Source organism: Gymnodraco acuticeps, unplaced genomic scaffold (assembly GCF_902827175.1).
Source record: "Gymnodraco acuticeps unplaced genomic scaffold, fGymAcu1.1, whole genome shotgun sequence".
NCBI lineage: Eukaryota > Metazoa > Chordata > Actinopteri > Perciformes > Bathydraconidae > Gymnodraco > Gymnodraco acuticeps.
In genome coordinates, this window is record NW_022989871.1 from 37,471 (window position 1) to 52,688 (window position 15,218).

Consider the following 15,218-nt stretch of genomic DNA (forward strand, 5'->3'; position numbering starts at 1 on the left):
CGCGCGCTCCAGCGGACAGTCCGGCTGCACGAGAGCCTTCCTCCGACCTCTACTTACTCAAATATATGTTTTAATGGAAAGATAATTAAACCGGAGTCAAGAAAGTCTCCTGTTCCTCCAGTGGAAGTTTTCTCTGGTGAGTTTTTATCTCATTTTGACTTTGAATCACTCTGTAGTGTCCTCAGAAACACGCTCTCTTAGACTCAGTGATAAGTTAATGGGCACTTATAATGTCAAGCATATGTTTTATTTATAGACTTACAGTGACTATGTTGTGTCTCTTCTTTGCATGTTGACAGTGGTGGACAGTCACTTAGTACAATTACTCAAATACTGTACTTTGGTACGCAGTTTAAAAGAGTATTTCCATTTTATACTACTTTATACTTCTCTCTACATGTTTGAATGCAGTTTTATTGACTAGTTCCTTTATAAATCCAAATTTTAAAACAATACACTCAGGAAAACTCTTTTAAATAAGATTATTTGTTTTAGATGTAACCTTCCAACATCATATTTAAGTAACTTAAACCATGAGTGGGTTAACAGAAATGTTATGGGCAGCAATTTTGCTAAACATAAATAAAATATTTCACAGTTCCAGCTTTTTAAATATGATGATTTTCTGCTTTTGCCTTAAAAAGTTTTAAAGTATTAAAATATGTTTCGAGTACTTTTACCCCTAATAGTACATACATACTTTTTAGTACCATCCTTGATGCAGTACTTTTACCTATAATTAAGTATTTTACAGTGTGGTGGTAGTACTTTTAGTTATGTATACCCATAGACTGTATATATAAAGTTTATACCCTATAGATATCACGTAATATTCTTAAAACATTGGTAGAGATTCCTACAAATGTGTGATATTTTTATAAGATCCCCATTTGTTTGAAGGAATATCCTAATTATGACCTATCAATGTCTTTTTGATGTAATTGATCATGTGATTAATTATTGGCAATGTGTTTTTTCTAGACATATATGAATGAAAGTGTATTTATGGGAGAAAAGCCTATACTGTACCAAGGAAAGAAAGCAAATACAGTAGGTTTAGTTTCAGATAAGGCAGACTTAGAAATGTTGACAGAAACTAAGCTGCTATCAGATTTTAAAGCTCACACTGTTGGCTTTAGTGTGAGAGTGAAACTCAATCTCCTGTGTAACATGTTTTATGTCCAGCAGCAGCAGCAATATAAACTCTACCACTGCTTTGATTTTTGTATCGCTCTGCCTTGTTATTACACTCGTTACATAACATAAACCTATCAATGTGCATACATGCCACTGAATCGTGTCGCGATGCAGCGGCACATGTCGGGCTGAAGTTGACGTTTTTGGCCTTGAGGTGTTTTAATTATGGAGACAGACGTGTGTGTTGCACTCATTGCACATCGGGGGCAAAGACCTTATGACCCCTAAAACATACCAGCACGCCACAAGGAAAAAACCACGCACGCACGCGCACACACACACACACACAGAGATTGATTGGCCTGCTAAGCTTGCCAATAACCACAAAGGCACATTGGTGATCAATAAAAAGCCAGCCTGCTTCCTAGCTAATAACAAAAACTCAATAAATAACTTGTACACTGAGTGACCTCCTCCATGTTGATCTGTCTCTGTAATCTAGTCTCCCCAGAGATGTGTGCATATTATCCTCTCTCTAAGTACATGCTTTGAGATATATATAAGGAGGCGTGTGGCGCAGTGGGTTGTGCGTGTGTGTTCTGGTTCAGGGGGTCACAGGTTCAAACCCCGCTGCAGTCAGCATGTTGTTGTGTCCCTTCACCCCAAATGGCTCCTGTGGGGATCGCCCACAGTGTTGAGTATGTTAGTCGCTTTGGATAAAAGCGTCTAACAAGTGACATGTAATGTAAAACATATCCATGATGTAAGCCTCCTGCATGCAGCAAATTATTACCACATGCATGTGTAGTATGATGTGTCCTGTACATACCCCTTAAGGTAAGGCTTTCATGATATTTATAATTCTAGTAGAACTTTTTTTAGAAAGTCTTTTTAATTACATTTTTATTGATATCGTTTTTTTTACATTAATTATATTTATTTGTATTTAAATTGTTTTATTCTATTCATTTTAATTATTTTAAATGTTAATGTTATTTACTGACATTTATTTAACATTTTTAATTTCTATTTGTATTATTATTTATTTATTCTAAGATTGAGCAAATGTCACAAAAACCTATTTTACACTATGGATAAGAAAATATTCTCATTCTTATTATGATGTTAGGCAGCATCAATCAAACAAGTGATATACAGTAGGAAAACTAGCACACTAATAAACATATATGCAATAAAGCACACTTCATAAAAAGTCAAATTGCATAGGGAGGGAGTCACATCAAGCGTCTTTAAAAAACAATATTGATTTTGTTCCACAGTCTTGGTGCCCTAATAGTGATAGAGCATGGACACTAATGATGCTTTATGGGGTAAGTGAGTGCAGAAGCCCCCTGTGGTTTGTCCCTCTTCGTTGTTTTTCTTTACCTGAGTTCGACATTCCTCTGCAGCCGACCTTTGGTGACCTTTTCGTGTCACTGACGCAGCAGCAGCAGCAGGAAGAGGTTCGCTGCAGAGGTGTGAGGCTTCTGTGTTTGTTTTAACACCGCAGGGTTTCTTTTGCCACACATGATGAAGACGATGAAGACCACTTCATCATGGTCTGTCGTCACCAAATGGTCAAAACGCACATGTGTGATTCAACCCCCCCCCCCCCAAGTAAAAGCAAGACACCCAAGTTTTAATGTAAGAGACTTCTACAGTCAATTTGGTAAGAACCAAAGTATAGTTTTCAGTTCATATCTTGACTTCAGCTTTTTTTAGGAAACATGTTTTTATGGACAGTCTTTAGGTGCTTTCACACTGCGGTACTTTTCCCACAAAGGTTCATGAGAACTTAGTTCATGAGAACTCTAGTTCTCATGAACTAAGTACAGATCGCGTTCACACTGGAAAAAGTCCCTGGGGGAGGATTAGGCAAATGAAGCCGCTGACGTCACTTGTTCTTCTTCTGCTTTGGGTTTACTGGCAGGCCGCAAACCACTTCACGGCGTATACTGCCACCCGGAGTCCCCGGCCGGAAGTCCCCGAAGTTGGGGACTGGCTTCAGTAGAAGCTGCTGGGACTCCCAGCAGCTTCTACTGAAGCCTTCCGAGTAAATCGCCAGAACGCCGACACCTCCTCATCTCCACCGCTCCCATGTTTTATTTTGTGTTGCCATAAGTTAGTCTCTCTGCGTTTGTGCGCTGGGCTAATGCTAATGCTAATAATGCTAATGCGAGGATAATAAAATGGCGGCTTCACAAAACTTTTTGGGAGTTTTGCGGGGCGTGGTTTGCAATACTTCCAGCCAATCAGAAATGTAGCTCTTTTCTCACAAAAGAGCCGTTCGAATTTCGTGGGGGTAAAAAGGTTCACATGTACTAATTTTAGTACCGGCTCTTTTTGGTGTGAACGCGATAAAAGAGTTCACATGAACTAAGTTCACATGAACCTTTGTGGGAAAAGTACCGCAGTGTGAAAGCGCCTATTGTGATAAAAAGAGGACCTTTCTGATAAAAACGACTTTGATGTTTTAAATTGACAAACAGGGATAGGCTGTATTCTGAAGTTGTGGAAGATCTTCAAAGTTGACCATATGTTAGATGCGATATGTAGAAAATCAAATATTGTGATTTTCTGATCAAATATCGACTATTTGTGCTTTAAAAAAAACGTTAACACAATGAGAATTTTGCTTGTTGAGTTTTCTATTTAGCTATAACGACAAAGAAGGTAAATGCAAGTAATATGGAGGCGTGTGGCGCAGTGGATAAAGCCTTGGTGTTGGGATCAGTGGGTCACAGGTTCAAACCCCACTGCAGTCAGCATGTCGTTGTGTCCCTGAGACACTTCACCCCAAATTGCTCCTGTGGGGATCGTCCACAGTATTGAGTATGGGAGTCGCCTAGGATAAAAGCGTCTAACAAGTAAGATGTAATGTAATATTCAAAAATGGACATCTTACATCTCTTGTAATGCCTTTAAAACCAGAAAAAGACTTTCTCAATATTATGATATCCAAAATACAAGACGATATGTAGTCTCATATCACGATATCGATATAATATTGATAATAAGCATATGTACAGTATAGCATATGCACAGAGCCGGACATTACAAATGAAATGTCAGTGCTCTCTGGTGGACACCCTCTGTAATGGTGTCTATTCTTCATTGATCTTACAGTAAAATGATCATATACAGATATCAATATACAGTATATGTGAAAAGATAATATTGGCTTACTCTCATCACTCTACAGGTCATACTACAAGTGTTTAAAGACCTCCATATCAAATTAAAACATGGGGAATGTGCGTGTTAGTAGAAGAAAGGGATAAGGAAAGATTAACAGTACGTTTGAGCGCATGATAAGACACACAATCTAAAAAGAAAAGGCAACAAAGAGGGCAAATTGAGACTGCCAGCTCCAGCAGATGCAGGAAGCGGAGAAAATAGTTATTTGTTGAAGCATGAAAATGTTTTCTTGGCCGAGGAGGAAGTGTAGGCTCCGTGTTTTGCTTGGATTCAGTCTGAGCGTGGACGTAATTGAAAAGCCAAAGAGAGAGCAGAACAAAATGTGGCCTTATCTTGTATGTTTGTTCACCTGGTTAGTGGGGTTAGTGAGTGAAGGACATGAGAAGAGAGGAGAGAGGGAAGCTCGACGTTAGAAAGAACAACGCTGATCTCACTCAAGACGAACTACTGTATGGCAGAGGAGGTAGGGCCGTCAAAAGGAGAGGTGTGTGAAGTGTGTGTGTGTGTGGTGTGTGTGTGTGTGTGTGTGTGTGTGTGTGTGTGTGTGTGTGTGTGTGTGTGTGTGTGTGTGTGTGTGTGTGTGTCCTACAGCTGTTTTAGTCAGTCAAGACCCACAAAGAGAAAAAGGAAAATATAAAATGAAAAAGGTTAGAAAAAGAATTGGGCACAGAAAACGGAGTAAAGGGGAAGGAGATCAACTTTTATATATTAATAAAGTCAGTTTTTCACTCTGGTGTTAGTTTGCAATTACATACACGAAATACACACATGCACAAACCAACCTGATCTCACCAGATTGCGTGACTCCACCACGACTCCTTAACACCACATTGCGTGGTGGAGTCACGAACTTTGTTACATTTACGTGTCGGCACCACGCAAACAACCCCGATGTAAAGTGAATGACCTTGGTCGTGGTGCACACACGCATTTCTACAACGTCCTGCAGTGAGCTTTGTATTCTATAAAACGTTTTTAAAATCTACTTTATAGCTTGTAACTCACGGGAGGCTTCTTTTATTTTATTTGTATTCATAATCATTTGTATTTTTCGTCAGAATGTATTATGGCGCATTAGTTACCAATCTTTGTTCTCAAAAAACAGTGCATTGTGTGTCACGCATTCTGGTGGGATCAGGTTGGACCAAGGAGCCTCATTCACTTTACATTGGGGTTGTTTGCGTGGTGCCGACACGTAAATGTAACAGTTAGTGACTCCACCACGCAATGCGGTGTTAAGGAGTCGTGGTGGAGTCACGCAATCTGGTGAGATCATGTTGGCACAAACAGGACGTGTGGACATGCACTGATGAAGATTAAAAAGGACTTTAGTAGTTAGAAAAGGAGGAAAGAGAAATTAAACAGAAGACATGGAACATAAGAAAGCTGGGAATAAAGGAGAGGCAGGAAGGAGAAAGAGGAATTGGAAAAAGGAGGAGAAGAAAGATTCAAAACTATTGGGAAGTGATAGACACACTCTGAAAACCCTCTTCCACACACACACCTCAGTGCGCCTGACACAACTCATCACACACAAACCTGACCACAAATCAAGCTCCGAGGTCGAGAAGAAGGATGTTTGATGGTCGTAATCGAGATTAGAAAATCACCGACTGGGAAAGAAAAAGTGAGGAAAGAGAAGCAGGAAAGGAGAATGAATGAGGAAAGGAAACAAAGAGGAAAACTAATGACAGGAAACATTAGATGGGAAAGAAAGTAAAAGAGAAAGAGAAAGAAAAAGTAATGAAAGAGGAGAAGACTGAACGATGGTTTCAGAACAAAACGTGGTTTCAATCAGAAGAAGGATGTTTGATGGTCGTAATCGAGGGAGAGAAACTCCACCGACCGATGTTCTGCTCAGGAATGTGTTCATACGCACGCGTGCGCACACACACACACACACACACGCACACAAGTACACACACACACACACACACACACACACACACACACACACACACACACACACACACACAAGTACACACACAAAGCTCCTATTAGACTGTGGTTACTCTGGTTTACATCCAGTAATGCACACACGCACACACACGCACACACACACACACACAACGCTCCTATTAGACTGTGGTTACTCTGGCTCTGGTTACAAAAACAAAAACTACAAAAACTACAAAAAACTATAAAAACTATGCAACAGTCAATAACACCAAAAAACATGTTATGGAAACTGCAGGTTGAAAATGGTGAAGAACCCAATAAGATGTGTTTCGGCTTTACACAACGTTTCGACTTGAATTGCAAAACAATGACTTCATCCAAGCTTTGCCATTTACAACTAAATACACCTTTGTCTATAGGGCTTTGCTGGGATTTGGTCATAAACCATAGTCCAGGAGCTATTCATGGGGCTCGAATCACTACAATTCATCCTGGGTGGGACATTACAACCCAATCTCACGGCATTTCGTGTTATAGTCACGAAATTAATTAAATCTATTGATTCATGTTCACCATCACTTGGAAGACTGGAAGCTGTGTGGTTCATTAAAACATTTTCTTACTCAATATCTACCCTAAGCCTAACCCTATCCCTTTTATTTAAAATCGTATAATGTATAAGGTTTTTTTGCCGTCCGCGAAGAAAAGAAATGGGGCTCAGAGCCTCAGAATACTGAAATCTGTATTTAAAACAAAACATGTCCTTCTAATTTGTTATTATTTGGTGCAGGCACGAAACATACTACCAATATAAATACATTGCTTTTAAAATCGTTCTGTGTCCGAGTACTGAAATCAGTTTTTTAAAAATATTTTTCCTTCAAATGTGTTATTATTTACATTGCTTTTAAAATCGTTCTGTGTCACACGAAAAAAGATTGAAAATGGTGTTGGTGAGCACGAATCAATAGATTAATTTCGTGACTATAACACGAAATGCCGTGAGACTGTGTTGGACATTAATGTGTACCGAATTTCATGGTAATCCATCCTTCAGTTAAAGAGACATAAGGACAAATTACGTCTTCATTGTGGCCTTAGAGAAAAAGTCAAGGAATGGTACAAAACCAGTCAAAGTTATACATTTTAAGAAGATGTCAACGATGCTTATAAGTAACGTCGATATCAAAGATGGGTCAATGTGATTGTGGTGTCTTCACTGGGTCTTGAATGTCTTATTCTGATATTTATTCCTCAGCCTGTATCGTTTATTTTCTATTATGTACTCCTATCAATCTTACTTTTTCTCTGTCTTATTACTCTCCATTAATTTCTTCTCTATTTCTACCCAAATTTGCCATCTTCCTCCTTCATTCCTTTCTGCGAAAATGAAACTTTTTTTGCATCCTTGCATCATTTGTCACACTGCCTTATAAACTCATTTTGTATTTTATATCTTCTCTTACAGAAATCAGTGCCAGTGGAGCCGTCCGCCAGGCTTTACCCAAAAGAAGCGCCGTGCTAACGGAGGAGTTGAAGGATTAGAGGATAATCCAGGGTAGGTAGAAGTCCCTCCTGTGGAGAGGTGCCCCTATTCTTCTCTGATATCCAAGACGCAGGCTGCTACTGGGATTACGGCGTTAAACTAATTACCTTTAAAGACTCCAAAATTGGCAGATTTTGTCCCTGTTGTGTTTTTAAAAAAGCTAATATTATCTGAAGCCTGAGGGTGCTGGCTGCTGTATTTGTTTTACTCAGAAAACAGAAGAAGCAAGAGCAACAGGATCACAGAGAGGTCAGCTGGATACAAACATATGTGCAGATAAAATGAGCTTTGCCCGAGGGTCCAGATAAACAAGAGGAGTCAGAGGAGCGACCCCCTCTGAGCTGTGGTCAAAAGTCTTTAACAGGATTACAGCTAAGGACAAAACACCCAAGCTTTTCCGTAAGCACACAGCCAGAGTAATTAATGGCCCCAAGTGTATTTCTGTTTTTCAACCTTTTTTGAGCCACGGTGAATCTTTTACATTAAACAAACCAACAACCAAAAAAGTTACAAAAGGACACATTGAAGCCTAAAACAGCGTAATATATATATATGACAATTTAATGACAAGTCTCTCAATTTGGCGACAAGTTCAGCTACTAAGAAGCTATAGCTTTGAGAGCTCTCTCTCTCTGGTTTTTCTCAAAATAGAGGTGTTTGTTGTGAAAGGAAAAATGCAGCTCTGTTTGGACCATGGTTAGCATTGATAGCTTTTCCCCACATCTAGCAAACGGTACAGTCGGATCCCCGGTGAAAGTGAATTACTAACGAAAGATTACATCCGCTGTTTTCACCATTTTCCTTTCTTTCGACCACCACTCATACTAGGCTCTTCATCTGGGTTAGAATTGTATCTGCGACCCACCTCAAAAACCAAATGTTTCCACAAACTCTCACACGCATCACTTTATTCTATTTGCAGCAACTAAATCATTTTTGTTTTGGACTAATTCTTTCACACACACATACGGGTTTTGGGCCGAGGGCGACACCGTACTTCCGGTATCAACCATTTCACACGAGGTGCATACAGAATATCATAGTCGATTGCCTTAATCAATATAGTCAACTCTAAAATACCACATATATGCATTGGCATGATAATATTATTGTGACAAGTGGGGTATTCACCTGGTGTTTCCAGAAGATAGACGTAGATGCAGCCAAAATCGACCGAAGGCCACTTTTGAGGGTCGTAATTCCATACATTGTACATCCAACAACCCACACAGCTCTAGTTTACGCTGGTAACGACCTAGAGCACACCCCTCAAGTCCAGAGATGTAATCCGAAGACATGCAGCGATTTCTTCGGTCGTTAATTCAGAAAAAAAACCTAGTGCGCTCTGCCTGGCTACATAAGCTAGCTGTTTATATTAGCATTGCCAGGATTTTTGCACCTCCAGAAAAATGGCGTCTTTATAAAAACATATATGGCGCGTGTTGCATTGTGGGTAGCTGTGACGTCACTGTGTGTGAAAGAATGCACACCTGACTATCTCTCATGGCACACAGGTGTTTCGCTGCACAGTGGTTGAAAATCCCATACTGTAGGTTATCAATTAGAGGTTTTTTAACCTTTATGCAGCCAGACAATTGTTTCCCCTTCATTGAGTCGAGCCATTATGTCTGTGACCGCTCTCACGGGGGAGTTGTAACCAGAGAGGTGGCCTGTTGCTTCAGTTCATGGGAACATGCACACAATCCCTGCAGGCTCACGGCATCTTATATTGAACATCACACCTCGGTATACTGGTCCCTGGCGTCCGCTCAGCGCTGGTATGTGCTGCGTTTCCTCCCAGATGCCCCTCTTAAAACGCCAGCCGGGGGAAGTGAACCACAGGGCCTGGGACTGCGGTCAGGAGCAAATTAGTAGGGCTGCCTTGGACCTGACGCAATGCTCCGTCCCTTGAACCATAGCAGGTCATTAATGAAGCCAGACGAGGCTGTGCATGCGTGGGAGGGCTGCAGACATGAAGCTGCTGCAGTGGAAAGCCTTTAAAGAGAACCAGAGCTCCACGTCGGGGCTGCTTTATGCCATCAAAATATTTTCAAATTGGAGATCCATTACTCTGCTGGCAAAGAACAACACATGAGAAAAAAGGGCAATTTTTTGGTCTGCTTTCATTACAGAGTTACGGAGTCATGGAGCTCCAGAACGGATCCGCAGGAAAAGGCTGTCAGTCAATTAAAAAATATAGCTGAATGTGTCATTTCATAATTATATTAAACAACTGTGTAAGCTTAAATAGCTTTAACCTCCAAGTAGTTGGTAAAAAAGGCATTTTGCGATATAAATTAATTTATTTATTAGAAAGCTAGAAAGTTACTTTACTGTACGTTAGCTAGCCTGTTTTGTTAGCGTTAGCTTTACAGCCAAACTGCTTTAGCTACGTTTACAAGAGTTTATACAGCAACAGAATAGAAGTATACAGCATTAAATGATATGGCTGATTATAATTTACTGCACTAAAGTAAGCTTTATTTACCATTTTAACAAGGTAGCTAGCTAAAAGACTGGTGCTAGTTAAGTTGTGTTTAGCTTTCAGTTAAGCTAGCTAGCCACACGGTCATATTATTCAACCCAGTCTCACGGAATTTCGTGTTGGAGTCACAAAATTAATTGAATCTATTGATTCGTGTTCACCAACACGATATTCGCATTTTTTTCGTGTCACACAACGATTTTAAAAGCAATGTATTTCTATTGGTAGTAGGCCTATGTTTCGTGCCTGCACCACGTCTTTTTGCCCGGTCGGGTCTTGGAAGACCAGAAGCTGTGTGGTTCATAAAAAAAATGTCTTACTCAATATCTTACCCTAAGCCTAAGACATTGTATAATGTCAGAGTTGTTTTGCCGTCCGCGAGGAAATGGGGCTCAGAGCCTCAGAATACTGAAATCTGTATTTTTTAAAAATCTGTTTTTCCTTTTAATTTGTTATTATTTACATTGCTTTTAAAATCGTTCTGTGTGACACGAAGAAAATGGCGAAATCGTGTTGGTGAACACGAATCAATAGATTATTTCCTGACTATAACACCAAATGCCGTGAGACTGTGTTGTATTATTGCTCAACTGATCCTAAACACACACAAACAGGGAATAAATGTAAAAAATAAATAGAAAATGAAAGAATAGATAAACAGAAACCTAAACAGTAGAAACATGAATACAAAAATAATTGTTTAATTTATATCATCAACATATTGAAAGTTATGGAAAACACTTTCTCTCTCTTTTAACCAACTGATTGATGATTAAAAGTGCATTTTTTAACACAGTAGCCTATGATTGGTTCTCAATATTTGAGACGTCTGATACTGTTTACTACCGTCTATAGCTAAGCAGCAGCTGTGATTTTCTTATCAGGAAACGTCATATCTCTTCCTATCTCCCTGACTTTGCTTGTTTATAAACAAATCTAATCCTGTTGAATGAGGTCTGCTGCTCAGCCTTAAAGTGTGATAAGTATTTTCAGGGAAATGTAAAATGAACTTTGTGTAACCTTCATGGCAGACAAAGCAGGACAAAATGGAAGCAGGAATTCCCTGAAAAGTCCAACCATTTTATGGACCAGAAGCAGACTTTGGGGTTTGCTGCACAGAGGAGTGACTGTGGTCTAAATTTAGACGGTTCCAGCCCATTGGACTTTAGGAATCCTAAAATCCTGCAGAAAGCCAGATGTAGTCTAGATACAGTATGGAGAATTAGTAACTGAATCTGCACAGAATATAAACTGCAAATGTCATCCCCTCAAAATCAAATACATCCCTGTCTACATTTTAACGATAGATGTTTTTTCCCTTGTTGTTTTCTCTCGATAGATGGTCCGTTGGTGCAACCGCAGAACCGTTTGCAGCTGGACACAGAACCTATTTCTGAGCTGATGTCGACAAAGCCAAAGCCCAAAGCAAGCGGGGGAAAATAGGCGATCTTACCACACACCAACCGGCTGCTTCCAGGAACACAACTACACAGTGTTTCACCTCAATTTATGGCCCTTTAATCCTGCCAGCTATGCATCAAAACCAGCTACGAAGAGAGGGACACAGTTTGGCCTGCGCTTGATAAACTGAGATAATATTCAAGCGCATCTGGCACTGAAGACTTTGGGAGTTCAGCTTCTCAGAAAATTACACGGTTTCAAGCTCTTGGAATAACATTTCAGAGCTATTTTTTAAGATTTGGACTGTCGATGACTTTGGGATAATCTAAGAGGAGAGAACACAACGTTCAGTTTGGCCATTCAGTAGGAATAAAGGTTGATTTTGAGCAAATATTGTGCCATTCAATTCCAACGTGTTACAAAGAGTGGGACAGAGTTTAGCTTGGGTATGATAGACTGAGAAGATATTCAAGAACTATTTGGTGCTGCAAGCCTGGAGTTCAGATTTCCTCAAGGTTTCAAGATCTTGGAATTTTGTCTACATTTTAAACTGTCAATGATTTTTGGCATAATCTAAGAGGGGAAAATTGGACATTCAGTTTTGCCATTCAGTGGGATTTAAAGGCAACTCCAAACAAAGTAGATTTTCAGGAGCCATTCACCTCTCGGGATCATGAATCTTCAGGAGAAGCTGTCCGGCCTCAAAGGTCTGGTCTCACAGTCTCACAGCAAGCGTCGCTATAAAGGCGACCTCACGCTGGAGATGATCAGCCCTCCTTTGGGAGATTTCCGCCACACCATGCATGTTGGCCGTGGAGGCGATGTGTTCGGGGACACTTCCTTCCTCAGCAACCATGGAGGCACTGGGAACAAAGGGAACAACGGGAACAAGGGGAACAACAGCGGGAACAACGGCAACAATGGGAACGGTGGGAACAACGGGAACAACGGGGAAACGGATTCTATCTCCAGTCCAGACAACAAGATCGGAGCGTTCTTCTCCAGGACGCTCCGTCAGATCAGAAGGGGATCTGAAAACAGACCGACTGGAGGATGCAAAGAGCTGTCGCCTCCACCTCCGGTCGTTTCTCCCATCATCAAGAACGCCATCTCCCTCCCCAGCCTGGATGTGGAGATGCCCAATGGGAGTCCCACCACCAAAGTGCTCTTCCCCAGTTCTCATAGCACGCCGGAGGAGAGGAAAAGCTCTTATGGTGAGTATAGAAAAAACATGTTTTAAACAAAGCTGCTTGTATGAAAACGTTGACATCAATCTATGAAACAACTATGAGAAAGTTACCAAACCACAGAAAATTACTACCAAACTGTTTGTCAGTTATTTTAAAAGCTTTTAAGGGTCTTTCAAGCTACCAGCAATGGTTTTGATATTCTAAGGAAAAGCTCTTATGGTGAGTATAATATTAAGCAGTGGCGAACCGTGTCTATCACAACTGGACCTTCTGTAGACACACCCCCCGCCGTCAATCCAAACGTACGCTCTCATTCAGTGCAACGGCCAGGGCATTCTATCAAGGATGTAGAATACCTTGGTTGAAGGATATTCTACCCAGAGACCCAGAACAAGATCTGATTGGTTGCTTTATTTTCTAACACAAAACCACTGAAATGCGTAGAGCATGGTCCGAGAAGGACAAACAAATCAACGTAACACTGACTGTAATATTACAGATTGACAACACAGATACAATTCTCATTTATTCATTTTATATACATTTTATTTATATATACATTTTATTTATAAAAGTGTTCCAGGGTATTCTCTGAATACCTTGAAGGCACTGACGGTTCGCCACTGGTATTAAGTAAAGCTGCTTTTATCAAGATTCTGACACCAATTGATAAAAAAAACGATATGTTTGAAAGTGAAAAAGCCACAAACAATTATTACCCAACTTTTCCTCAGTTCTTAAAAGCATTTTAGGGTCTTTAAGATTCTGGTAACAGTTTTGTTGTGCGCTATCTGCCCATATGAGCATTAGAAACCTGTTATTGTTGTTACGAAAGAGTATGACTTGGTATTGTTTAAAACTTGTCTATACCAGCTCCAATACCACTTCCCTAAATGAATACCGATACTGACAAAATACTTTGGTTAATGCATACCATGCTTACCACACTACAGATTGTATGGGATGTAGCTTCTCTGGTAGTGGGTCAATCTCACTTGACAAAAACTTAAACCAAAATACCCCAAAACATTGCAAATAGTTTTTTTTTTCCTAGATCTAAAGCACCAGTGTTTGGATAACTGAAAAAGTTCAATATGTCTTTACGGGAAATGTCTCAATGATGTCATTGTGTTAGCTTTTGCGCGGTCATGCAAGAATTAGAAAAAAATTCACCACCAAAAACCCCAAATTGGTCTCAAGGATTAAGGGGTTGTGGTTTCTTTTGATTTAAATGGCACGTATACTGAACAAAGTGAAAGGTCAAATTAGTTAACTGGCATTAACTGGAAACTGTAGTAAAGAGTGCAGCCATCTGTGGAGCTGCAGTGAAACTCATCCATCAGCTGCTCTCAGTTATCTAGACACATTTACACGAGATGTGCTTATGAATCACCTTGACTCATAATCGCCCCACTGATAACACACAGAGATCCAGACAGAGCTGTCTGAGGCTCACATTAACAACCCCCCCCCTCCGTCCGTGTGTGTGTGTGTGTGTGTATGTGTGTGTATGTGTGTGTTTGTATGGACTAGTCGCTGGTGTGTGTACATGCCATGTTTTAACTGGAGTTAATTTACTCTCCAGAGGTGGAAGAAGTACTCAGATCCTTTACTTAATTAAAAGTAGAAATACCATGGTTTTTAAATACTCATTACAAGAAAAAGTCCAGATTTGGAAATGGTACTTAAGTACAACTGAGAAGTATTATCTGCAAAATGTACTGCAAGAATCAAAAGGAAAAGTACTCAGTATGCCAAATGAATATTTTCACCCATAAACACATGGGATATCATTTTTACTTTGTTTACTTTTAGCCAAATTATTAACAATTTTTAAGGGTAAGTGTTTTTAATATACTGGGTAGATAGGTAGTACAGTACTGCATCATATCGTAAAAGCATACTGTGTGTTTTTATAAGTAGAAAGTAGCTAGAAAGTATGAGTTTCAAACAAATATAGTGGAGTAAAAAGTACAATAGTTGTCTTGTAGTGGAGTAGAAGTATATGAAACAAAAAGAGGAAATACTCAAAATTACAAGGATGATACACATGGATTATTACACCTTTAATGGGAGACTCAGCAGGTTTTATCGAAACATCTGTTTCCACTGATTACTTCTTTCTTCCTCTCCTAAAAAAAGTATTAATTTGTGAAACAAGACACTGTTTTCTTATGTTGGTGTGAAAAACCTCCAGACTCTCCGACCCTTTACGAATGGCTTTGAGGGTGCTGTGGTAATTTGAGATGTTCCCTCATGAAGGCGGTGAGTGTGTGACTTGTTAAGTGATCTGGCAGATGATTCACTGTTAACACGGAGAGCGACTCAGCACTTTGCAGCCTGGGGTTTTCTCACTTTTCAT

At 39.9% G+C, this 15,218-nt stretch overlaps 1 protein-coding gene across 1 annotated transcript in view; it reads left to right on the plus strand.

The window, feature by feature from the left end:
* The window catches only part of cdc42ep1a (CDC42 effector protein (Rho GTPase binding) 1a), a 20,125-nt gene continuing 4,907 nt past the window's right edge, over positions 1 to 15,218 (plus strand). The window contains exons 1-3 of the mRNA XM_034197124.1: positions 1 to 136; positions 7,703 to 7,792; positions 11,605 to 12,880. Of these exons, the coding sequence (XP_034053015.1) occupies positions 12,340 to 12,880 (541 nt within the window). The 5' untranslated portion in view covers positions 1 to 136; positions 7,703 to 7,792; positions 11,605 to 12,339. The remainder of the gene's footprint in view (positions 137 to 7,702; positions 7,793 to 11,604; positions 12,881 to 15,218) is intronic.